General features: G+C 50.0%; 1 protein-coding gene across 8 annotated transcripts in view; it reads left to right on the top strand.

Annotated features, from left to right (window-relative positions):
* The window catches only part of AGAP1 (ArfGAP with GTPase domain, ankyrin repeat and PH domain 1), a 642,705-nt gene extending 626,370 nt beyond the window's left edge, over positions 1–16,335 (top strand). For all 8 annotated transcript variants that reach the window (XM_032753655.2, XM_032753653.2, XM_032753651.2 and 5 more), the window contains 2 exons: positions 4,698–4,953; positions 8,410–16,335. In XM_032753655.2, the coding sequence (XP_032609546.1) occupies positions 4,698–4,953; positions 8,410–8,613 (460 nt within the window). In that variant the 3' untranslated portion in view covers positions 8,614–16,335. The remainder of the gene's footprint in view (positions 1–4,697; positions 4,954–8,409) is intronic.
* Positions 16,336–17,127: the final 792 nt, after the last annotated feature.

Genomic DNA, 17,127 nt, shown 5'->3' with positions numbered 1-17,127 from the left:
ACTCAGAAGTCAGCATTGAAAGCTTCTGTTTTTGTTTGTTTTGTTTTGTTTAGACAGAGTCTCACTCTGTCACCCAGGCTGGAGTGCAGTGGCGCAATCTTGGCTCACTGCAACCTCCACCTCTTGGATCCAAGCGATTCTCCTGCCTCAGCCTCCTGGGTAGCTAGGACTACAGGTGTGTGCCACCATGCCAGGCTGATTTTTGTATTTTTAGTAGAGATGGGTTTTCACTATGTTGGCCAGGCTGGTCTCAAACTCCAGACCTCAGGTGGCCCGCCTGGCCTCGGCCCCCCAGAGTGCGAGGATTACAGGCATGAGCCACTGCACCTGGCTGAAAACTTGTTTTTTTGTTTTTGAAACGGAGTTTCATTTTTGTTGCCCAGGCTGGAGTGCAATGGTGCAATCTCAGCTCACTGCATCCTCCACCCTCCACAGAGTTCAAGCAGTTCTCCTATCTCAGCCTCCCTTTTGTGGGTTTCGGGCCCACAAAACCTGGACCTACCTTTTATTACATAGTTTAAACAATGCTGATTTTTTTTCCATAAGTTATTGGGGTACAGGTGGTATTCAGTTAATTAAGTTCTTTTTTTTTTTTTTTTTTTTTGAGAATTTTGCTCTGTCGCCCAGACTGGAGTGCAGTGGTGCAATCTTGGCTCACTGCAACCTCTGCCTCCTGGGTTCAAGTGATTATCCTGCATCAGCCTCCCGAGTAGCTGGGATTACAGGCGCACGCCACCACCCTCGACTATTTTGTATTTTTAGTAGAGACAGGGTTTCACCATGTTGGCCAGGCCAGTCTCAAACTCTTGACCTCAAGAGATCCACCCACCTCAGCCTCCCAAAGTGCTGAGATTACAGGCCTAAGCCACCACGGCCAGCCATGAGTAACTTCTTTAGTGGTGATTTGTGAGATCTTGGTGCACCCATCACCCGAGCACTATACACTGCACCCTATTTGTAGTCTTTTATCCCTTGCCCTCCTCCCACTCTTCCCCCCAAGTCCCCAAAGTCCGTTGTATCATTCTTAGGCCTTTTATGTCCCCATAGCTTAGCTCCCACATATCAGTGAGAACATGCGATGCTTGGCTTTCCATTCTTGAGTTACTTTCCTTAGAATAATAGTCTCATTGGAGGTCACTGCAATTGCTATTAACCCATTCCTTTTTATGGGTGTGTAGTATTCTGTCGTAGATATATATATACACCACAGTTTCTTTATCCACTTGTTGATTGATGGCCATTGGGGTAGGTTCCACAATTTTGCAGTTGTGAATTGTGATGCTATAAACGTGTGTGTAAATATCTTTTTCATATAATGACTTCTTTTCCTCTGGGTAGGTACAGTAGTGGGATTGCTGGATCAAATGGTAGTTCTACTTTTAGTTCTTTAAGGAATCTTCACACTGTTTTCCATAGCGGCTGTGCGAGTTTACATTCCCACCAGCAGCATAGAAGTAAGTGTTCCCTGTACACCACATCCACGCCAACATCTACTGTTTTTCGATTTTTTGATTACGGCCCATTCTTGAAGGATTAAGGTGGTATCAACAATGCTGATTTTTAAAAGTAAAGAACAGCTCATTCAAATGTGTATCAGCTTGTCAGTTCAGATGAGGTTGCCTGTGAGGTGAGATGTGAGGACAGAGAATCACTCCAGCGGTTCCCAGGGAGAACATACCGACGCAGCGAAGGGTTCAGGAGCCGCAGGTTTGTACTCATTCTTTGGCTGGGGTGTTCGAATATTAAAAAGAAATTGAATAATTGCAGTTAGCACTGTAGCTACTATGTTATGTGGTTTATCCCTGGGTGATTTGGCAATGACCATTCAAGTCAATCGGAGCGGAATCAAATAGTTGTGGGATTTTAATGTCTACCAAAAAATGAGAGTTAGCAAATTGGAACTGGAAAATCTGGACGTATCCTTCACCGTCATCCCTTTTCATTTAATTCACGTTTTGCTCCTTCTCTTTTGTGATTTATGAAATGCATCAACAAACGTTTAATACATTTTAAATAAGGCCTTTAAAATAGTATCAGAACTACTTCTTTTTTGTCTGTCTCCTGAACCTGTATTTCCCAGACATTGTCAGTGCTTTTGTGCTTGTGTTTTTGCCTGAGTGGGGTGCAGGGGCTGCCTCCGCTGCATTTGTGGGGGTCGGTGTCAGTACTCAGCTGTAGCCAAGTGTTTGTCCTGGAAATCTCCAAATGAAAAGAGTCGGGGGTCACTCTGGGGTCACTCACATGTACCAGGAAGTGAAGCAAAACTAATCCAGATTTACTCCTGGAAGAATTTGTTTGCCTAAGTATTTAAAAACAGATTAGGGCTAACCCGACACTAGATCACTAGGTGCAATGTAAACACGGGTAAAAGGTGTAAACAAGGCCTTTCCTCTGTACTTCGGAAGCAAAAATGTCATGGGTAATGAGTTTTCTTTCTAGACTTTCACGGAAGCCCTGAGTGGTTTCTCCGTGTCGTTTGTAGCTGTGTACTCTGATTATTCCCCTGGAGAAACCTGAATTTTGGAGAGGGCGATTGTGAATCAGTGCGTTATTAAAGTCTCTATGGGTAACTGCAGTCCCTTCTTACATGTAGGGCTTTTCTTTCTTTCTTTTTTTTTTTTTTTTTTTTTTTTCGAGATGGAGTCTCATTCTGTTACCCAGGCTGGAGTGCAATGGCGCAATCTCAGCTCACTGCAACCTCTGCCTCCCGGGTCCAAGCGATTCTCCTACCTCCGCTTCCCGAGTAGCTGGGATTACAGACGCCTGCCACCACATTGGCTAATTTTTGTATTTTTAGTAGAGACGGGGTTTCACCATGTTGGCCAAGCTGGTCTCGAACTCCTGACCTCAGGTGATCCACCCACTTCGGCCTCCCAACGTGCTGGGATTACAGGCGTGAGCCACCGCTCCCGGCCTCTTTTCTTTGTCATCCTCATCAAAAAGGCAGGCAGGGAGCACTTCCCTGGCTGGGCTCGGTTCCTGGGATCCTTGTAAAATTTCAAGAGCTACTTGTAAAATCTCACATTGTTCTTTGTAAATTTCTTGTCCCCCACCACCCCACCTTTTTTTCCCCTCTAGCGGTGCTGCAGAGTCTTGAGTTTTCTCTCACACGCTTTTTTGAGAAACCAGAAACCAATCATGAGTAGCCACAGAGTATAGGAGCTGCTGGCCTGGGGTCCTTCCTTTGCGTCAACATAAACATGCCTTACTGTTGGTTTCCTCTTCTATTTCTTGAGCTTCTCATCTCATCCTGTCCTCTCCTTCTCAGCCCTCCCCACAGATGTGTAGCAGGGTCCCCATCCTCTGTAGACCCCCCAGGAGGAGACCATGTATGACACTGGCCAGCTCAGGCAGCCCCATCTCAGCCAGGTTGTGATGCTGGGGCCGGGGCGGGCAGGCATCAGCATCATCCGCTCTCCACACCTCCGACCCCATCCACCCCCTCCCCAGCTTTGTCCTCTCCTCTGCCTCTGGGCTCAGCTCTGGCTTCTGGGAGCTGCCTGTTTCCCAGGCCCTGCAACAGTTTCCCCCAGAAAACCCAGCCATTCTTTGTCAGTTAAGGAATTCCTGACATTCTGTCCTTTCCACTTAAGCCTTTCCCAAGTATCTGGAGATTCCAAAAGCTGCATCTCCCTTCTAAACCTCCTCATTGGAGTCTCCGCCCTCTCCTGCGTGAGTCTGTTGCCATGTTTTCCTCAGCTGAAAGGGTTTGGAGACCCTGGGGAGTCCACACACACCCCCTATTTCGGAGTTTGGAGCTAAGAGCACATGGTCACCCCCAGGTGTGGGGAGCACACCGGCTGTCCCTTGCCCCCCCACCCTCCTCCCCGCCCCCCCGGCTCCAGCGAAGTGCCCTACAGCCCTGACTTACAGTCCTGCTTACAGTAAAGCAACTCTCGGCCCCGGAGACCATGCTTCCATCATGCCGGTCCTTGCTCTCGGCCCCGGAGACCATGCTTCCATCATGCCGGTCTGTGCTCTCGGCCCCGGAGACCATGCTTCCATCATGCCGGTCTGTGCTCTCGGCCCCGGAGACCATGCTTCTCCATCGTGCCGGTCCATGCTCTCGGCCCCGGAGACCATGCTTTCCATCATGCCGGTCCGTGCTCTCGGCCCTGGAGACCATGCTTCTCCATTGTGCCGGTCCATGCTCTAGGCCCTGGAGACCATGCTTCCATCATGCCGGTCTGTGCTCTCGGCCCTGGAGACCATGCTTCTCCATCGTGCCGGTCCCAGGCAGTAGGGTGGTTTCCCCTGTGCGTCGGCGTGTGAGAGCCACTGATCCAAGGCCGTGGCCTTGAGCCCTCACTTGGTAGTTTTCTTTCCAAGGACAGCTTCTGCACTAAAAGTGACAGAAACAGCACCAAGGCAGTGTATGAGCCTGAGATCAGTGGCTCTCACACCTTGGGCCTATTGGAATCCCCTGCAGGGCTTGTTAAAACACCCGGAGAGGTTCGGATTCAGGGGGTCTGGGGCCTGACCTGAGAATCTGCATTTCTGGGCTGATGCTGCTGGTGAGGACACTGTTTTGTGAAGGTGGATAAACGTTTCCCCCAGGGGGCTTTGTGCTGAGTGAAGACCTTTGCTTTCTGTTATTTCACTTCCCTCGCGGCTCCTCCCGACCGCATGGGGCGGGGGCTGGCGGCCTGTGTTCTCGGGCCTGATCGTGACCGCACCTGTCTGGTGGCTCTTTGCAGGGAAGAGAAGGAACGGTGGATCCGTGCCAAGTACGAGCAGAAGCTCTTCCTGGCCCCGCTACCATGCACGGAGCTGTCCCTGGGCCAGCACCTGCTGCGGGCCACCGCCGACGAGGACCTTCGGACGGCCATCCTGCTGCTGGCACACGGCTCCCGGGACGAGGTGAACGAGACCTGCGGGGAGGGAGACGGCCGCACGGCGCTGCATCTGGCCTGCCGCAAGGGGAATGTGGTCCTGGCGCAACTCCTGATCTGGGTAGGTGGTCGGCACGCCTGCCAGAGGACGGGGCCACAGGAGGCACTGTCTGCTTTGTTCTGCTTTCGTGGGCATCTTTCTGGCAGAAGGCTGTTGTTCTCGATCTGCAAGTGGGAACAGTTCCTAATGGGAAACTCTGACTGAAGAGCAGAGGGCCTTATGGAGAGACAGTTGGTCCTCCTTGTACAGTACTTGCTAGAGTTTCTGAAAATTGCAGCTTTGTGATTGCCCCTTGTCAAGCAGGGTTGGTGGTATCCCTCTTTTTCATTTCCATCATCTTCTCGGGGGAAGGCGACGTATTAACGGGATGGCTTGTAGGGTTTCCCCATTTCCAAACCTTTGGTGTTTTTATTCACTTAACACAGAAATACTGGACCCTAAACTTTGAGGTCTGATGTGGCAGGAGTTTGTCAAAGGGCTTCTTTCAAACCATTCTGATTAATTTCTACTGGGGAAAAGTATTCTTTACATTCCTATTGAAGCATGTGTCACAATGCTTGAAGGAGTGAGAGAGAAGGATAAAGCGGTTGTGCAGAGAGGCCCTGCCTGTGCCACCCGGGAGCTACGTCTGAGAAGACACGCCCACCTGGGGGCTGCCTGTGGACCCCTGGGGCTTCAGCCGAGGCAGGTCCCCACCAGAGGCAGGCAGAAAGCTGCCTGCAGGGAGGCTCCCCAGGTAGGGAAGGCAAGTGTGTGCCCAGAAGTAGGGACAGCACCCAAAGGTGGGACACCCAGCTGGAGGCTCTTCTGTCTCCACCCGCAAGGCAGGATGGGTCACTCCAGCACAGCAGCACGTTCTACAGTGGCATGTGTAGAGTGCAGCAGGTTTCTGCATGTTTTTGATCTGACTTTTTTGTTTTTTGTTTTTTTGAGACAGAGTTTCGCTCTGTTGCTCAGGCTGGAGTGCAGTGGTGCAATCTTGGCTCACTGCAACCTCCACCTCCCAGGTTCAAGCAATTCTCCTGCCTCAGCCTCCTGGGTAGCTGGGATTACAGGTGCACACCACCACGCCCAGCTAATTTTTGTATTGTTAGTAGAGACGAGGTTTCACCATGTTGGTCAGGCTGGTCTCGAACTCCTGACCTCGTGATCCTCCCACCTCGGCCTCCCAAAGTGCTGGGAGTACAGGCATGACTCACCACACCCGGCCTTGATCTGACTTTTTTGATGGGTGCAGTTGGTGAATGAGATGAGATACAGACACTACACCAAAATCACACAGATACTCCCTTTTGCTCATTAGTCATACATGTGATGTAATGCAAATTAAATAAGAGTTGTGTGTAGTGTGCTAGGGCTGCCATAACAAAATACCACAGACAGGGGTGCTTCAACAACAGACATTTGTTTTTTCACAGTTCTGGAGGCTGAAAGTACAAGATCAAAGGGCCAGCAGGGATGGTTCCTGGCGAGGCCTCTCTCGTGGCTGGTAGACAGCCGCCCTCTCCCTGTGTTCTCACAGGGCCTTTCCTCTGCACTTGCTCCTGTTAGATCTTTCCTTTCCCCCAACCCCCGTCTTTCTGGGACAAGGTCTTGCTCTGTTGTCCAAGCTGGAGTGCAGTGGCACAATCTTAGCCCGCTGTAACCTCGAACTCCTGGGCTCAAGCAGTCCCCCTACCCTAGCCTCCCAAGTAGTTGGGACCACAGGCATGCACCCCCATGAATGGCAATTTTTTAAAAATTTTGTAGAGTTACGTTCTTACCATATTGCCCATGGGTTTTGAACTCCTGCCTTTAAGCAGTCCTCTCACCTCGGCCTCCCGAAGTGTTGAGATTACAGGTATCAGCCTCCCAGCCCAGCCTCTTCCTCTTCTCATATAGATACTAACCCTACTGTGACCTCATTTAAGCTCATGTACCACCATAAAGGCTCTATCTGCAAATACAGTCACATTCTAAAGTACTGGGTGTTAGGACTTAAACATACGAATTTTTGGTGGGAGCAGGGACACAGTTATAAATTACAGGCCATCTTTCCTTCTCCAATTGAGCAGAAATTCCTTTGATGGCAGTGGTTCCATGCTGTTGAGTGGCCTCAGACTCCCACACATTGTGAGTTGGCAGAAGTGGAAGTGAATCCACTCTTTTTCATGAGCAAAAAGCTTAAAAATGTTGTGTACTTTAACCTCATATTTTCCCCCTTCTAATCATCACTCTAATAATCAATCACAGACCCTGAGAAAGATTCTACATGTGAGGATATACATCCGGGCACTGTTTCTTCCAGTGACAATTTTTTTTGAGATGGAGTCTCACTCTGTTGCCCAGGCTGGAGTGCAGTGGCACAATCTCGGCTCACTGCAACCTCCGCCTCCCAGGTTCAAGCAATTCTCCCTCCTCAGCCTCCTGACTAGCTGGGATTACAAGCATATACCACTACTCCCAGATAATTTTTGTATTTTTAGTAGAGACGGGGTTTCACCATGTTGGTCAGACTGGTCTCAAACTCCTGACCTCGTGATCCCCCTCCTCGGCCTCCCAAAGTGTTGGGATTACAGGCGTGAGCCACCACGCCCGGATCCGTTGACAATTTTTATGAAGTGTGCAGAGTTGAGGGGAGAGTTCTGAATTCTGTTCATGTGGTGGAATACTGTATGACTTGCATATGTCATGCTTTTTGGGGGGTGGGGAGACAGGGTCTCACTCTGTTGCCCAGGCTGGAGTGCAGTGGTGTGATCTCGGCCCACGGCAGCCTCTGCCTCCTAGGCTCAAGCGATCCTCCCACCTCAGCCTCCTGCATAGCTGGGACCACAGGCACATGCCACGTGCCCAGCTAATTTTTTTAAAATGTGTTTTTTTCTGGAGACAGGGTCTCCCTATATTGCTGAGGCTAGTCTTGAACTCCTGGGCTGAGGTGAGCCACTGCACCCAGCTTGTGTTGTGCTTCTGAGTAATTTTTAATGATGTAAGAAAATGATCACAGTATAGTGATCAATGAAAAATGAAAAAAATACAAATTATTTGTATAGTCTTAATCATGTACATATACATGTAGATTCAAAGAAAACTCATTGGAAGGAAATACACTAATTCACAAAGGTTATCTCTAAATAGTAAGATTATGGGTGATTTTTTTTCTTCTTGAGCTCTTATGTGTTATTTATGTATTTCCTATAATGAAAATTCTGAGATCAAAACAATGATTTTTTTTTTCTTTGTGCAATTGGAAAGTCAAAATAGAAACCGCAAAACTAAAGTTATCTTTGATTCCTTAATGTTGCACAAAGGAGGGGCTTTCAGTTGAAAAAAAAGACACGTTCTTCCCTTAAAAGAATCCGCTGGCCACAGGTACAGGCTGTATCACCAGCACTGGATGGTCCTGGCGCCCCAGCCAGTTGTGTAGCTGGCCCCGCTGTCCAAGCACAAGCCACATGCAAGGGCTGAGAGAAAGCTTCCCTGCCCCCTCCCTCCATCACGTCCCCCATGATACTAACGTGGGCTCCGTTACCTCCGCAGTACGGGGTGGACGTCATGGCCCGAGATGCCCACGGGAACACAGCGCTGGCCTACGCCCGGCAGGCCTCCAGCCAAGAGTGCATCGACGTGCTGCTGCAGTATGGCTGCCCCGACGAGCGCTTCGTGCTCATGGCCACCCCCAACCTGTCCAGGAGAAACAATAACCGGAACAACAGCAGCGGGAGGGTGCCCACCATCATCTGAGGAACAGCCGTGCCCACCTGCTCGCCGCACCCGGGACACGGCAGCCTCGCCGCATTCTCGCTCGGAAGTCGCAGCACGTGAGTCCCGTCGCATCCCCTCCCTCTTCCTGGTGGCCGCCTCCCTCCCGCCCACCCACTCTCACCCCAAACAAAATCACAAAACCTGGACATCCTCAAGGGGCGAAGAGGCGGCCAGGAGACTGCAGAAGTGGCTCCTTTTCATAAACTCCCCTAAACCACAAACAGGAGAGAGCGACGGGCCTTGGCCCTTTGATGATAGCACATGGCGCAGGACCCTTGTCCTGGTGGCACAAGGGACGGGGACGTGAGGGGGAGGGGAGGCGAGGAACAAGGAGAAGGGGCAACTTTCCTTAACTGGCAGTTAAGCACATAGTACATTTCACCTCTACCAAACGGAACACTTGGATTCCATCTCTTCTCTGAGGAGCTTGACGGCATAAATCAGAAGCAAGCACAGAGTTTGTCAGGTTTGAAGCCCCTATGATGGTATGTGTCAAATCAGTTGTAGCTAATCTGTCCAGGGAGAATACTGGCTTCATTACACTTGTATAGTTGAGTTCTTCCAGCATTACTGCTGTTTAATAGAACATGATTAGTCATCACCGAGAAGAAAGCATATTAGCCGAGGAGGTAGTTACGCGGCACGCTCCGGTGATTGCCACGATGTGATTGCAATACTCTTAGAAGCATCATATTATCCCAGACATGTTCTTTCAAGCCCTTGGAGCCCTCCTTTCTAAATTCACTGTCATAATTTAGTATCTGTTTAATTTTTCAGTCCAAAGAGAGGAAATCAGTCGCTGAGTATTATTTGACTGCGATCTTGGTGCAAAAACAAAATGGGAAAAATAAATAAGAATAACTCAGAAATTCAAAAGGAAACCACAAATTCAGCTAATAATAACATTTCCAGTATATTTCGTAAACTAAGTAAATACACAAAAGGCTATTTTTTCCGACCGTAAGAGATATTTTATGTCCTTTTGCCGAGGTGGATGTGTTAGTCTCAGGCCCTCCTGGGCCACATTGCCCAAGTCACACAGGCTTCTGTATTATGTATTTAGATAAGATGTGTGAAAATATATTTGAATAAAAGAAGTTCATAAATATGCATTGATTTTTGTATAGACAAATGGCACCTCTCTTAATTTATAAATTGAACTGGATGTGAACTAATAATGTGCAACTAGTTGAGATAAGAGGGTTACAGATCATTGTACATGGAAAATATTCCCAGCAGTAAACACTTCCATTAATGTGATCTACAGCTTTTAAAAAGGAGCATCTCAGAATAAGATGGTGGTACAATTTGCTTATTAAAATTGAGAAAGAAAAAAAAAAGACACACTGGAGTATATTAGAAGGGAAAAAGAAGGAATGTGGTTTCTCATGATCGAAAGCATGATTTAGATCGGATACGGCTTTTGCTAACCAAGGACCAAGGGGCTCTGGCAAGATGGGGTGGTTTTCCGAATGCCCGACCGAGGTGCCTTACGAAGGCAGCTGCCGATAGTTCTGTGGCACAGACTGGCTCCTGAGAACCCGGATGACCTTGAACCGGCAGCCCCGGCCCTCCGCGCTAGTACCTCGCCTGATTTCCGTCGTCGGTATCCGGCCGCTTCAGACGTCCGCCGCCTTCGGTGGTGGTAGTCAAACGTAGTCAGCCAAACCACAGCATCCCTTAGGTTAAAAGCAAACGGGGCAGCTTTGCCCAGAGCTCGTTGGCAGTGTGACGGGGGGAGAAGGGTTGTCACGATGGAAGACGAGGACACTAGAATCCTGTAGCACAGAAACTCGAAGCCACATGCGCCGGCAGCCTCCGGGGTGTTCCTCGCTCTCGTATATTAAACCTTATATTTTATAAGAGTTTTTCCTCTTATTTCACTTTTTAAAAAAAAATTAAAGTAGGTGGGGAAAAAAATAAAGCTTTACACAGAATTTATATGTGGGTAAGTGTTTCATGGAAATTTCTAATCTTAACGAAGCTAAGTGGAGCTCACTCGTATCCAAAAGTATAACAGGTGCGGAAGCCACAAGTCTGAGAACCTTGACGACAGTCCCATCGTCCTGCCATTTGATTTTTCAGTCTGCGTTTCATCACTATGTAGCTATTGTAAATGTGAATAGAAAAAAAACAGGTCATTGCCTATTTTTGAAGAACGCGTTGGTGTTCGAATCCACTAGACACACTCGCTCCACACAGCCTTCACTGTAGACTCTGTAGTGGACACAGATATAGCATAAATGAAATTGTTAAATTATTTCATTGTAGTTAATTCCCACTATAGGAATGCTTTATCATAGTGAAGCTTCTTTTGAGAAGACACGGAACTCCTTGAGGCTTCTCTTTGGGATGTATATGAGTGTGTACATATTATTCTATGTGTTTATAATATAATATTTTCCCAAATGACTTCTTGTTTCACTTTGCCTTCCACAACCTGAATGCCAGATCGGTTTTTTCCCTTCCTGGCCCCCAGCATGGGCCGCCATGACTCCCCCTCAGAAAACACAGCCCCTCCCCTGCCATTCTCAGCGATGTCCATCTGCTCCACGCCACAGTCGCTTTCTAGGGCCCAAGTTTTGGCAGCAGAAGGAGAGGCAGTTTTAAGGGTCTTTCGAAAAAAAGAAGACAGGGCAGCTTTGCCCAGAGCTCGTTGGCAGTCTGTTTGTATTTCACTGTCTAACCAGAAGTCCTTTCTTTGCTGACTGCACTCTCGTTCCCACTTTCAAGCTAATTACCACCAAGGCTGGGAGAGGCAAGGACCGAGGGCGGAGCTAGGAATAACTAGTTTGAGAAAGGGGTGGAGTTTTCGTTGTTCATTTCCATGTTCAGTTCTGTGACGTGACGATGACAGATCACCACTGCAGGATCCACCTCACCTTTCCTGTTCAGAATTAAAACTCTCCCTTAACGAGAAACAGCCAGCTGGGGGAGGCACACGAGCGGCCTGTGTAACCCCATGGGTGATCTGGACACGTCTGCACCCCCACGTTCAGCTTCGCAGAGACTGAACTTGCAGGGGAGTGGAGGGGTGTGGTGCAGACCTGGCTGCAGCAGCAACACCCCGCAGGGACAGGACTCTGTGATTCTGACCTCAGGTGCTGCGGCGGGCAGATGGTTTGCCCCGCCCAGCACCCCAGTCCTGGTCCCTGGTCCCTCTCTCTGTTTCATCCCAGGAAATGAGCAGCTCCAGGGTGAGCAAGTGACAAGTTCCTGAGTCATTGGCCCCAAAACCTGGTGCAGTGTCCTATCTCCCAAGTGTGTGCACAGTGTATATATGCACTGGAAAGGAGGGTGAAGGCAGCGGGTCGCTCGCCAATCACGGGGTTCTCAGATGCAGGAGAGAGCGGGATCTTACTGAACTGCATGTCCTGCAGAGCCCCTAGTGCACAGGCCAGTTCTCGGCTGTGGCTTTTCAGCACAAGGGCCTTGCATTGAAGCTCCCTCTTCTGAGATTTTGCCCAGCCTGATGAGGCCTGCATGGTTCCAGCCTCGTCATCCAGTGTAGATGCCAGTCTTCCCGTTTTTGTGACATCTGCACATTTGGGGTCATTCCCTATATCTGCATAGGAGCTGTTGCTAACCTTGTTTAGGGAGAAACATGGTCTAATGAGATAGACAGACCCCTAGGCTCAGCGGGCCCTGCCATCCCTCCAGAGGATTCCTCTGCAGCTCTGGGCAAGCACCCAGCTTCCTGGGCTCTTTTTCTCATCTGTGAAACTTGCAGGGTGCAGTGAGGTTTCAAACCAGTGTGATAAATGTTGGCCTCACACCTGGTCCAGAGGATGCTTGGAAAACAGGAGCATTTGTTAAGATCAGAAACACTGATGGGACCAAAGCCAGTGCACACGCCAGGAAACCTGCCCATGGCTGACACTGTCCTCCAGCCTGCATCCTGGGGAGGCTGTGATGGGCACGTTTGCCAACCACCCCCAGTAGAGCCCAGGGCCCTCCTCTCTCGGCTTGCCAGTGCCCTGCCCTACCCTGGCCTCCAGATGGCGGGGAACAGCGTCAGTGAGGTACTTGCTCCCTGAGAGCCTCTCTGGAACCTGCCCACTTTTCTCAACATGTATATTCCGCTTTGTAGTCTGAGGTTGATTTTCTAGAAGCGAGGAAGGGGCTGAGTTCTGCCCTCGTGCTGTTCGCTGGTGCTGATCCGGGCCGAGACGACCCTTCCCTCTCCCCCACAGCTTGTTGAGGTGCTGTTGACGTGGACAGCGCCCCTCCCTTAAGATGCCCCCTTGCCGTTGCCATGAGCCGCTGTGACTCACACGTGCACTGGGCCTCGCTTGGTGCTCCCCTCCTCCTCCTGTCTGAGATCAGACCTTGCTGGAGAGCACCCTGGGTCGCCGCGCTTGGCTGCAGGCCCATCCCTCTCTCCCCATCCCCGGGTTCCCAGCGTGTTTTGTGCTTGAACTTGGTGGACTCATCTTACCCCACAAGAGTGACCTACTCAACCTGCAGCCTCCAATGTGCCGTAGGCGCTCTAGGTCCCTGTGGCACCCAGGACACCAATTCTTCCTCCCTGCACTTAGGATGTTCTGGAAATGCGGGGAAATCCACGTTCCTGCCCCGGGAGATGGGAAGCCTGGCAACAATGTAGCTTCCCCTGAGATGGGGTATGATCAGACCTCAGCAACTACTCAGGAGGCAAAGGTGTTTGGAAAGCAAACCCCAAACCTCCAGAGGGGCCGCTTCCCTCCCGGCACGGCATCTGCTCTGCTTCCGTCCCTCACCCCATGCACAAGGTCATTGAGACTTTTCTAGAACTCCCTGGGGTTGTATTTATGGCCTTCAAGCAAACAAATTGATAAGCAGTCAGGAAGGAGTTCAGATAGAAAAGTGCTGGAGACACACATCTTTCCTTCAAAGGAAATGTAATTTATTTCCAACCGCTGCCTCAGACGGGAGTTTCACATGTTGTGAAGTCACATCTTGAATGATTGTCACCCTCATCCTTCCCCAAAAAGCTAAATAAGGGCCTTTGGCATGAAGGCGTGCATTCTCCACCTTTCCGAGGCTCGCGCTTGGATTTCTGAGTGGCTTTCTTCAGGGAGCCCTTGTGGCCATGTGTCTTTAATGCCGCCCCCGTCCCCCCAGGCCAGGCCAGCATGCCCAGGTGACAGTGAGTGGGGCCAGGAGATCCCCCTTGCCCTGCCCAGTGGTCAGATCTGCCCCAGCCCTGCTGTGTGCGCTGTGGGGACGAGCCCTCTGTCGTTTAACCACATACATTAGGTTGCTTTTCAGCGAAACGTCAGCTTTCCTCCCATTATGTGGGAGAGAGAAGGGGCGCAGGTGTATCTCCTTGGAGTAGCTGGATCACTAAGAAACAATCCTCACACTGGTCCTTCCGACACAGCCAGAGAGTGATCTCGATCGCTGGCCCCTGGGATGCCGTGCTGTCTGTGATTAGAGAGAAGTGGCCAGTGCCCCATCTGTGATTAGACAGAAACCCCTATGGCAGACTCCTCCCCTCTCCATGAAGAAAGAAATATTTACTTAGATATTACTGTTTCAAAACACAAACTTTCTTCCCCTTAGAGAAGAAATACTGCCCTTAAATAGACTGTTGAAATATTAATGCCCCCCCCCCCCCATTTAATCGGTGTGTCTGCGGCTTTCTTCGCATCACATGTCCATGTTGGCAGGTGACTCTGGAAAGGAAAGGGATTCTGGGAAACCAACAAGTCTTTTTTAAATCTGTGAGTTGTATGAGAAAGTATTTAAGTTCACCAGTGTAGTAAACACCCACCCCAGAGCAGCGGTAAGCAAACCTAAATCTTAAAACCCATTCGTACTGTCTTTCACCATGAGGTGCTGGTTTTGGTGTAAAATGACAGCAAGCACTTGGTTTGGGGTTTTGCACCTGTTTGGTAGAACTGTTCTTGTCTGAGGCCCTCACCCCCTACAGATGGGCCTCAGGGCCTGGAGGTGGGCAGATGGGGCCGGAGTGGCCAGCAGAGACTTGCAGGGGCTCTGAAAGCCCCAGAGCTCAGGCCTAAGACTGCTGGGTGAGACCAGCAGGCAGCTGTGGCATCCGACCTTGGGACGCCCAAGCTGGGCAGCTGCTCCATGTGCCCCAAGCAGGATATCCTCATGAATGTGAGGAGAGGCTGGCTTAGGGCTTGGTTTTCATTTTGGCCTGGCACAGGGTGTCTGTAGGGAGCACCCCCCCCAACCCGAGGATGGTGAAACCATATGATAGAGACTCCTTGTCGAAGTCCACATCGGACTGATGTAGAATGCCCCGTAGGGGAATTGCACGGCCTTTGCCTTGAGATGCAGGTGAAAGAAAGGAACCAAACAAGGCGTGAGTGTGTTGGGGAATCTTCCCAGTGGAACAAACCCCCTTAACACACCAGCTGTTGGGAACAGCTGCCCCTAAATCGGATTAAACCCTCATTTCCCTGCATCTCCCTGGTGCTGAACAGTCTACACTGGCCCAGGAAGCTAACGTCTGAGCCACTTGGAGAGCTCTGGTAAACAGAAGACACTGGAAGCCCACTCGGTCAGCAGCTGGGCATGAGGATGTTGGGGCCTTTGGACTTGAGGAAGGGCAGTCCAGGCGCATAGAATCCTAATGGGCCTCACGCAGACACTGGCAGGCAGCCCAGCCCCCTGCCCAATACCACAGCCCTGGGGTGTCCCCTGACATTCCTGGAGGTCCCTGGGCAAATGCATTTCCTGCCTGGGTTCTCAGGGTAGAGAACAGAGAAGCCTCCAAGGGTGTTGTGGGTGAGCCAGGGGCTGGTCTGGGGAGTGGGTCTCGCGCTGCTCAGGTTGGCACATGAGGGACCTCCCCCACCCCAACCCAGCCCCAAGGGTCCCAGCAGGGTTCTCAGCACGACTGTTTTGAGAGTACACAGGTGGCTGGAGAGGGGTGGGGCAGTTGCATGGTGGGTGGCAAAGTGTGCATTTAGAAGCTGCTTCGTGGCATTAAGAACGGGGAGGGGGAGAGGGACCAGCACTGTAATGTTAGAAATAATTCCTTCTTGCAGACTTGAAAAGCATCAGTTTCCCTCCCACAGCTGAGTTTTTGTGTCTGAAATACATCTAATTCTCCAGACTGCAGCCCCTCTCAGCCCTGAGCACCTGAGCGCTGGGGAGGCCCTTACTGGGCTCAGCCTGGAGAGGGGAGGGTTGCATGGGTCCCGGGGCAGGTCTCCTGCCCTGGCTGTTCCCTTCTGCCAGCTTGGAATTTGGTTCCCATCTTGCCACGGGGGTGTGTTTCCTAAAGGGGAGCCGGGCAGGTCAATGGTGGCAACTGAGATGCATTTCTAGGCAGGGGCAGGGAAGGCCAACCCACCTTGCAGCCAGTTTTCTGTTTCTGTAAATAGCGGTGTATAGAGATGGAAGGGCAGCGTGGGTGTATCCACAGATGGGTTTAGGTTTTTTTTTTTTTTTTTGGATGTTTTCTATTACCTCATTCAGCAACTTTGTTTCACAATGACTCAATGATGCTTTATTTATATTGTTTGTACTGTAATTAAAACCATTGACAGACGTTTCACTTTGTTTGTTATTTCATATGATCTTGTTTTGATTAAATATGCCAGTTTGTATTTTCCTGCCTTGGGATTTTTTTGTGTCCGCTGTACAGTATTCTAAGGGAAAAAGAAAAAGATGTGTAAAGTAACAGAGAGAGGTGGCTATGGTGTAGAGACCTCTTTCTAATAAAGAAATGAAAATATGTCTACACCGCTTCCGTGGAGTTTGTTTTTTTTTGGTGGCGGTCATTTGTCACAACTAATTGTGTTTCTAAGCCCAGGCAAGGTAAATCAGAGAGAAAAGGGGCTCTGTGTGCTGCGGGGAGGGATTGCCCCAGGCGCGGGCTGCCCCAGGCCCGAGGGAATCAGCACACGAGTTTGCAGACGGAATGAAGAAAGAGATCAGGAGTGTCTCTTCTGACTTCTTCCTTTACGAGGACAGAAACTCCAAGAGAATGTTCTTTGCCCAGCCAGGGTTGACTGGGCCCAGAAGTTCCAGATGCTTCTGTATCTTTGCACTGTGCCACACTGCCCAGGTGTGTCGTAAGAACTATTCCCAGCAGGTGGCTAGCAGTAGAACCATCCCAGGACTCTATTATTAAGACCATTATTATCATTAATATTACTGTAATTTTTGCATACAAACTACATTATATCTTCCCCTCCAAAAAAAAAAAAAAAATTAGAAAACTGGCCAGGCGCTGTGGTTCACACCTGTAATTCCAGCACTTTGGAAGGCCAAGGTGGTTGGATCACCTGAGGTCAGGAGTTCAAGACCAGCCTGGTCGACATGGTGAAACTCCGTCTCTACTAAAAATACAAAAATCAGCTGGGCGTGGTGGGGCATGCCTGTAATCCCAGCTACTCGAGAGGCCGAGGCAGGAGAATCACTTGAACCCAGGAGGCGGAGGTTGCAGCAAGCCGAGACCATGCCACTGCACTCCAGTCTGGATGACAGACCAAGACTCCATCTCAAAAAAAAAAAAAAAAAAAAATGCCACCA

The sequence above is a fragment of the Hylobates moloch genome, unplaced genomic scaffold (genome assembly GCF_009828535.3).
Source record: "Hylobates moloch isolate HMO894 unplaced genomic scaffold, HMol_V3 SCAFFOLD_1, whole genome shotgun sequence".
Classification (NCBI taxonomy): domain Eukaryota; kingdom Metazoa; phylum Chordata; class Mammalia; order Primates; family Hylobatidae; genus Hylobates; species Hylobates moloch.
Note: the sequence above shows the minus strand (reverse complement) of the source record. Positions and strands in the feature narration are given on the sequence as shown.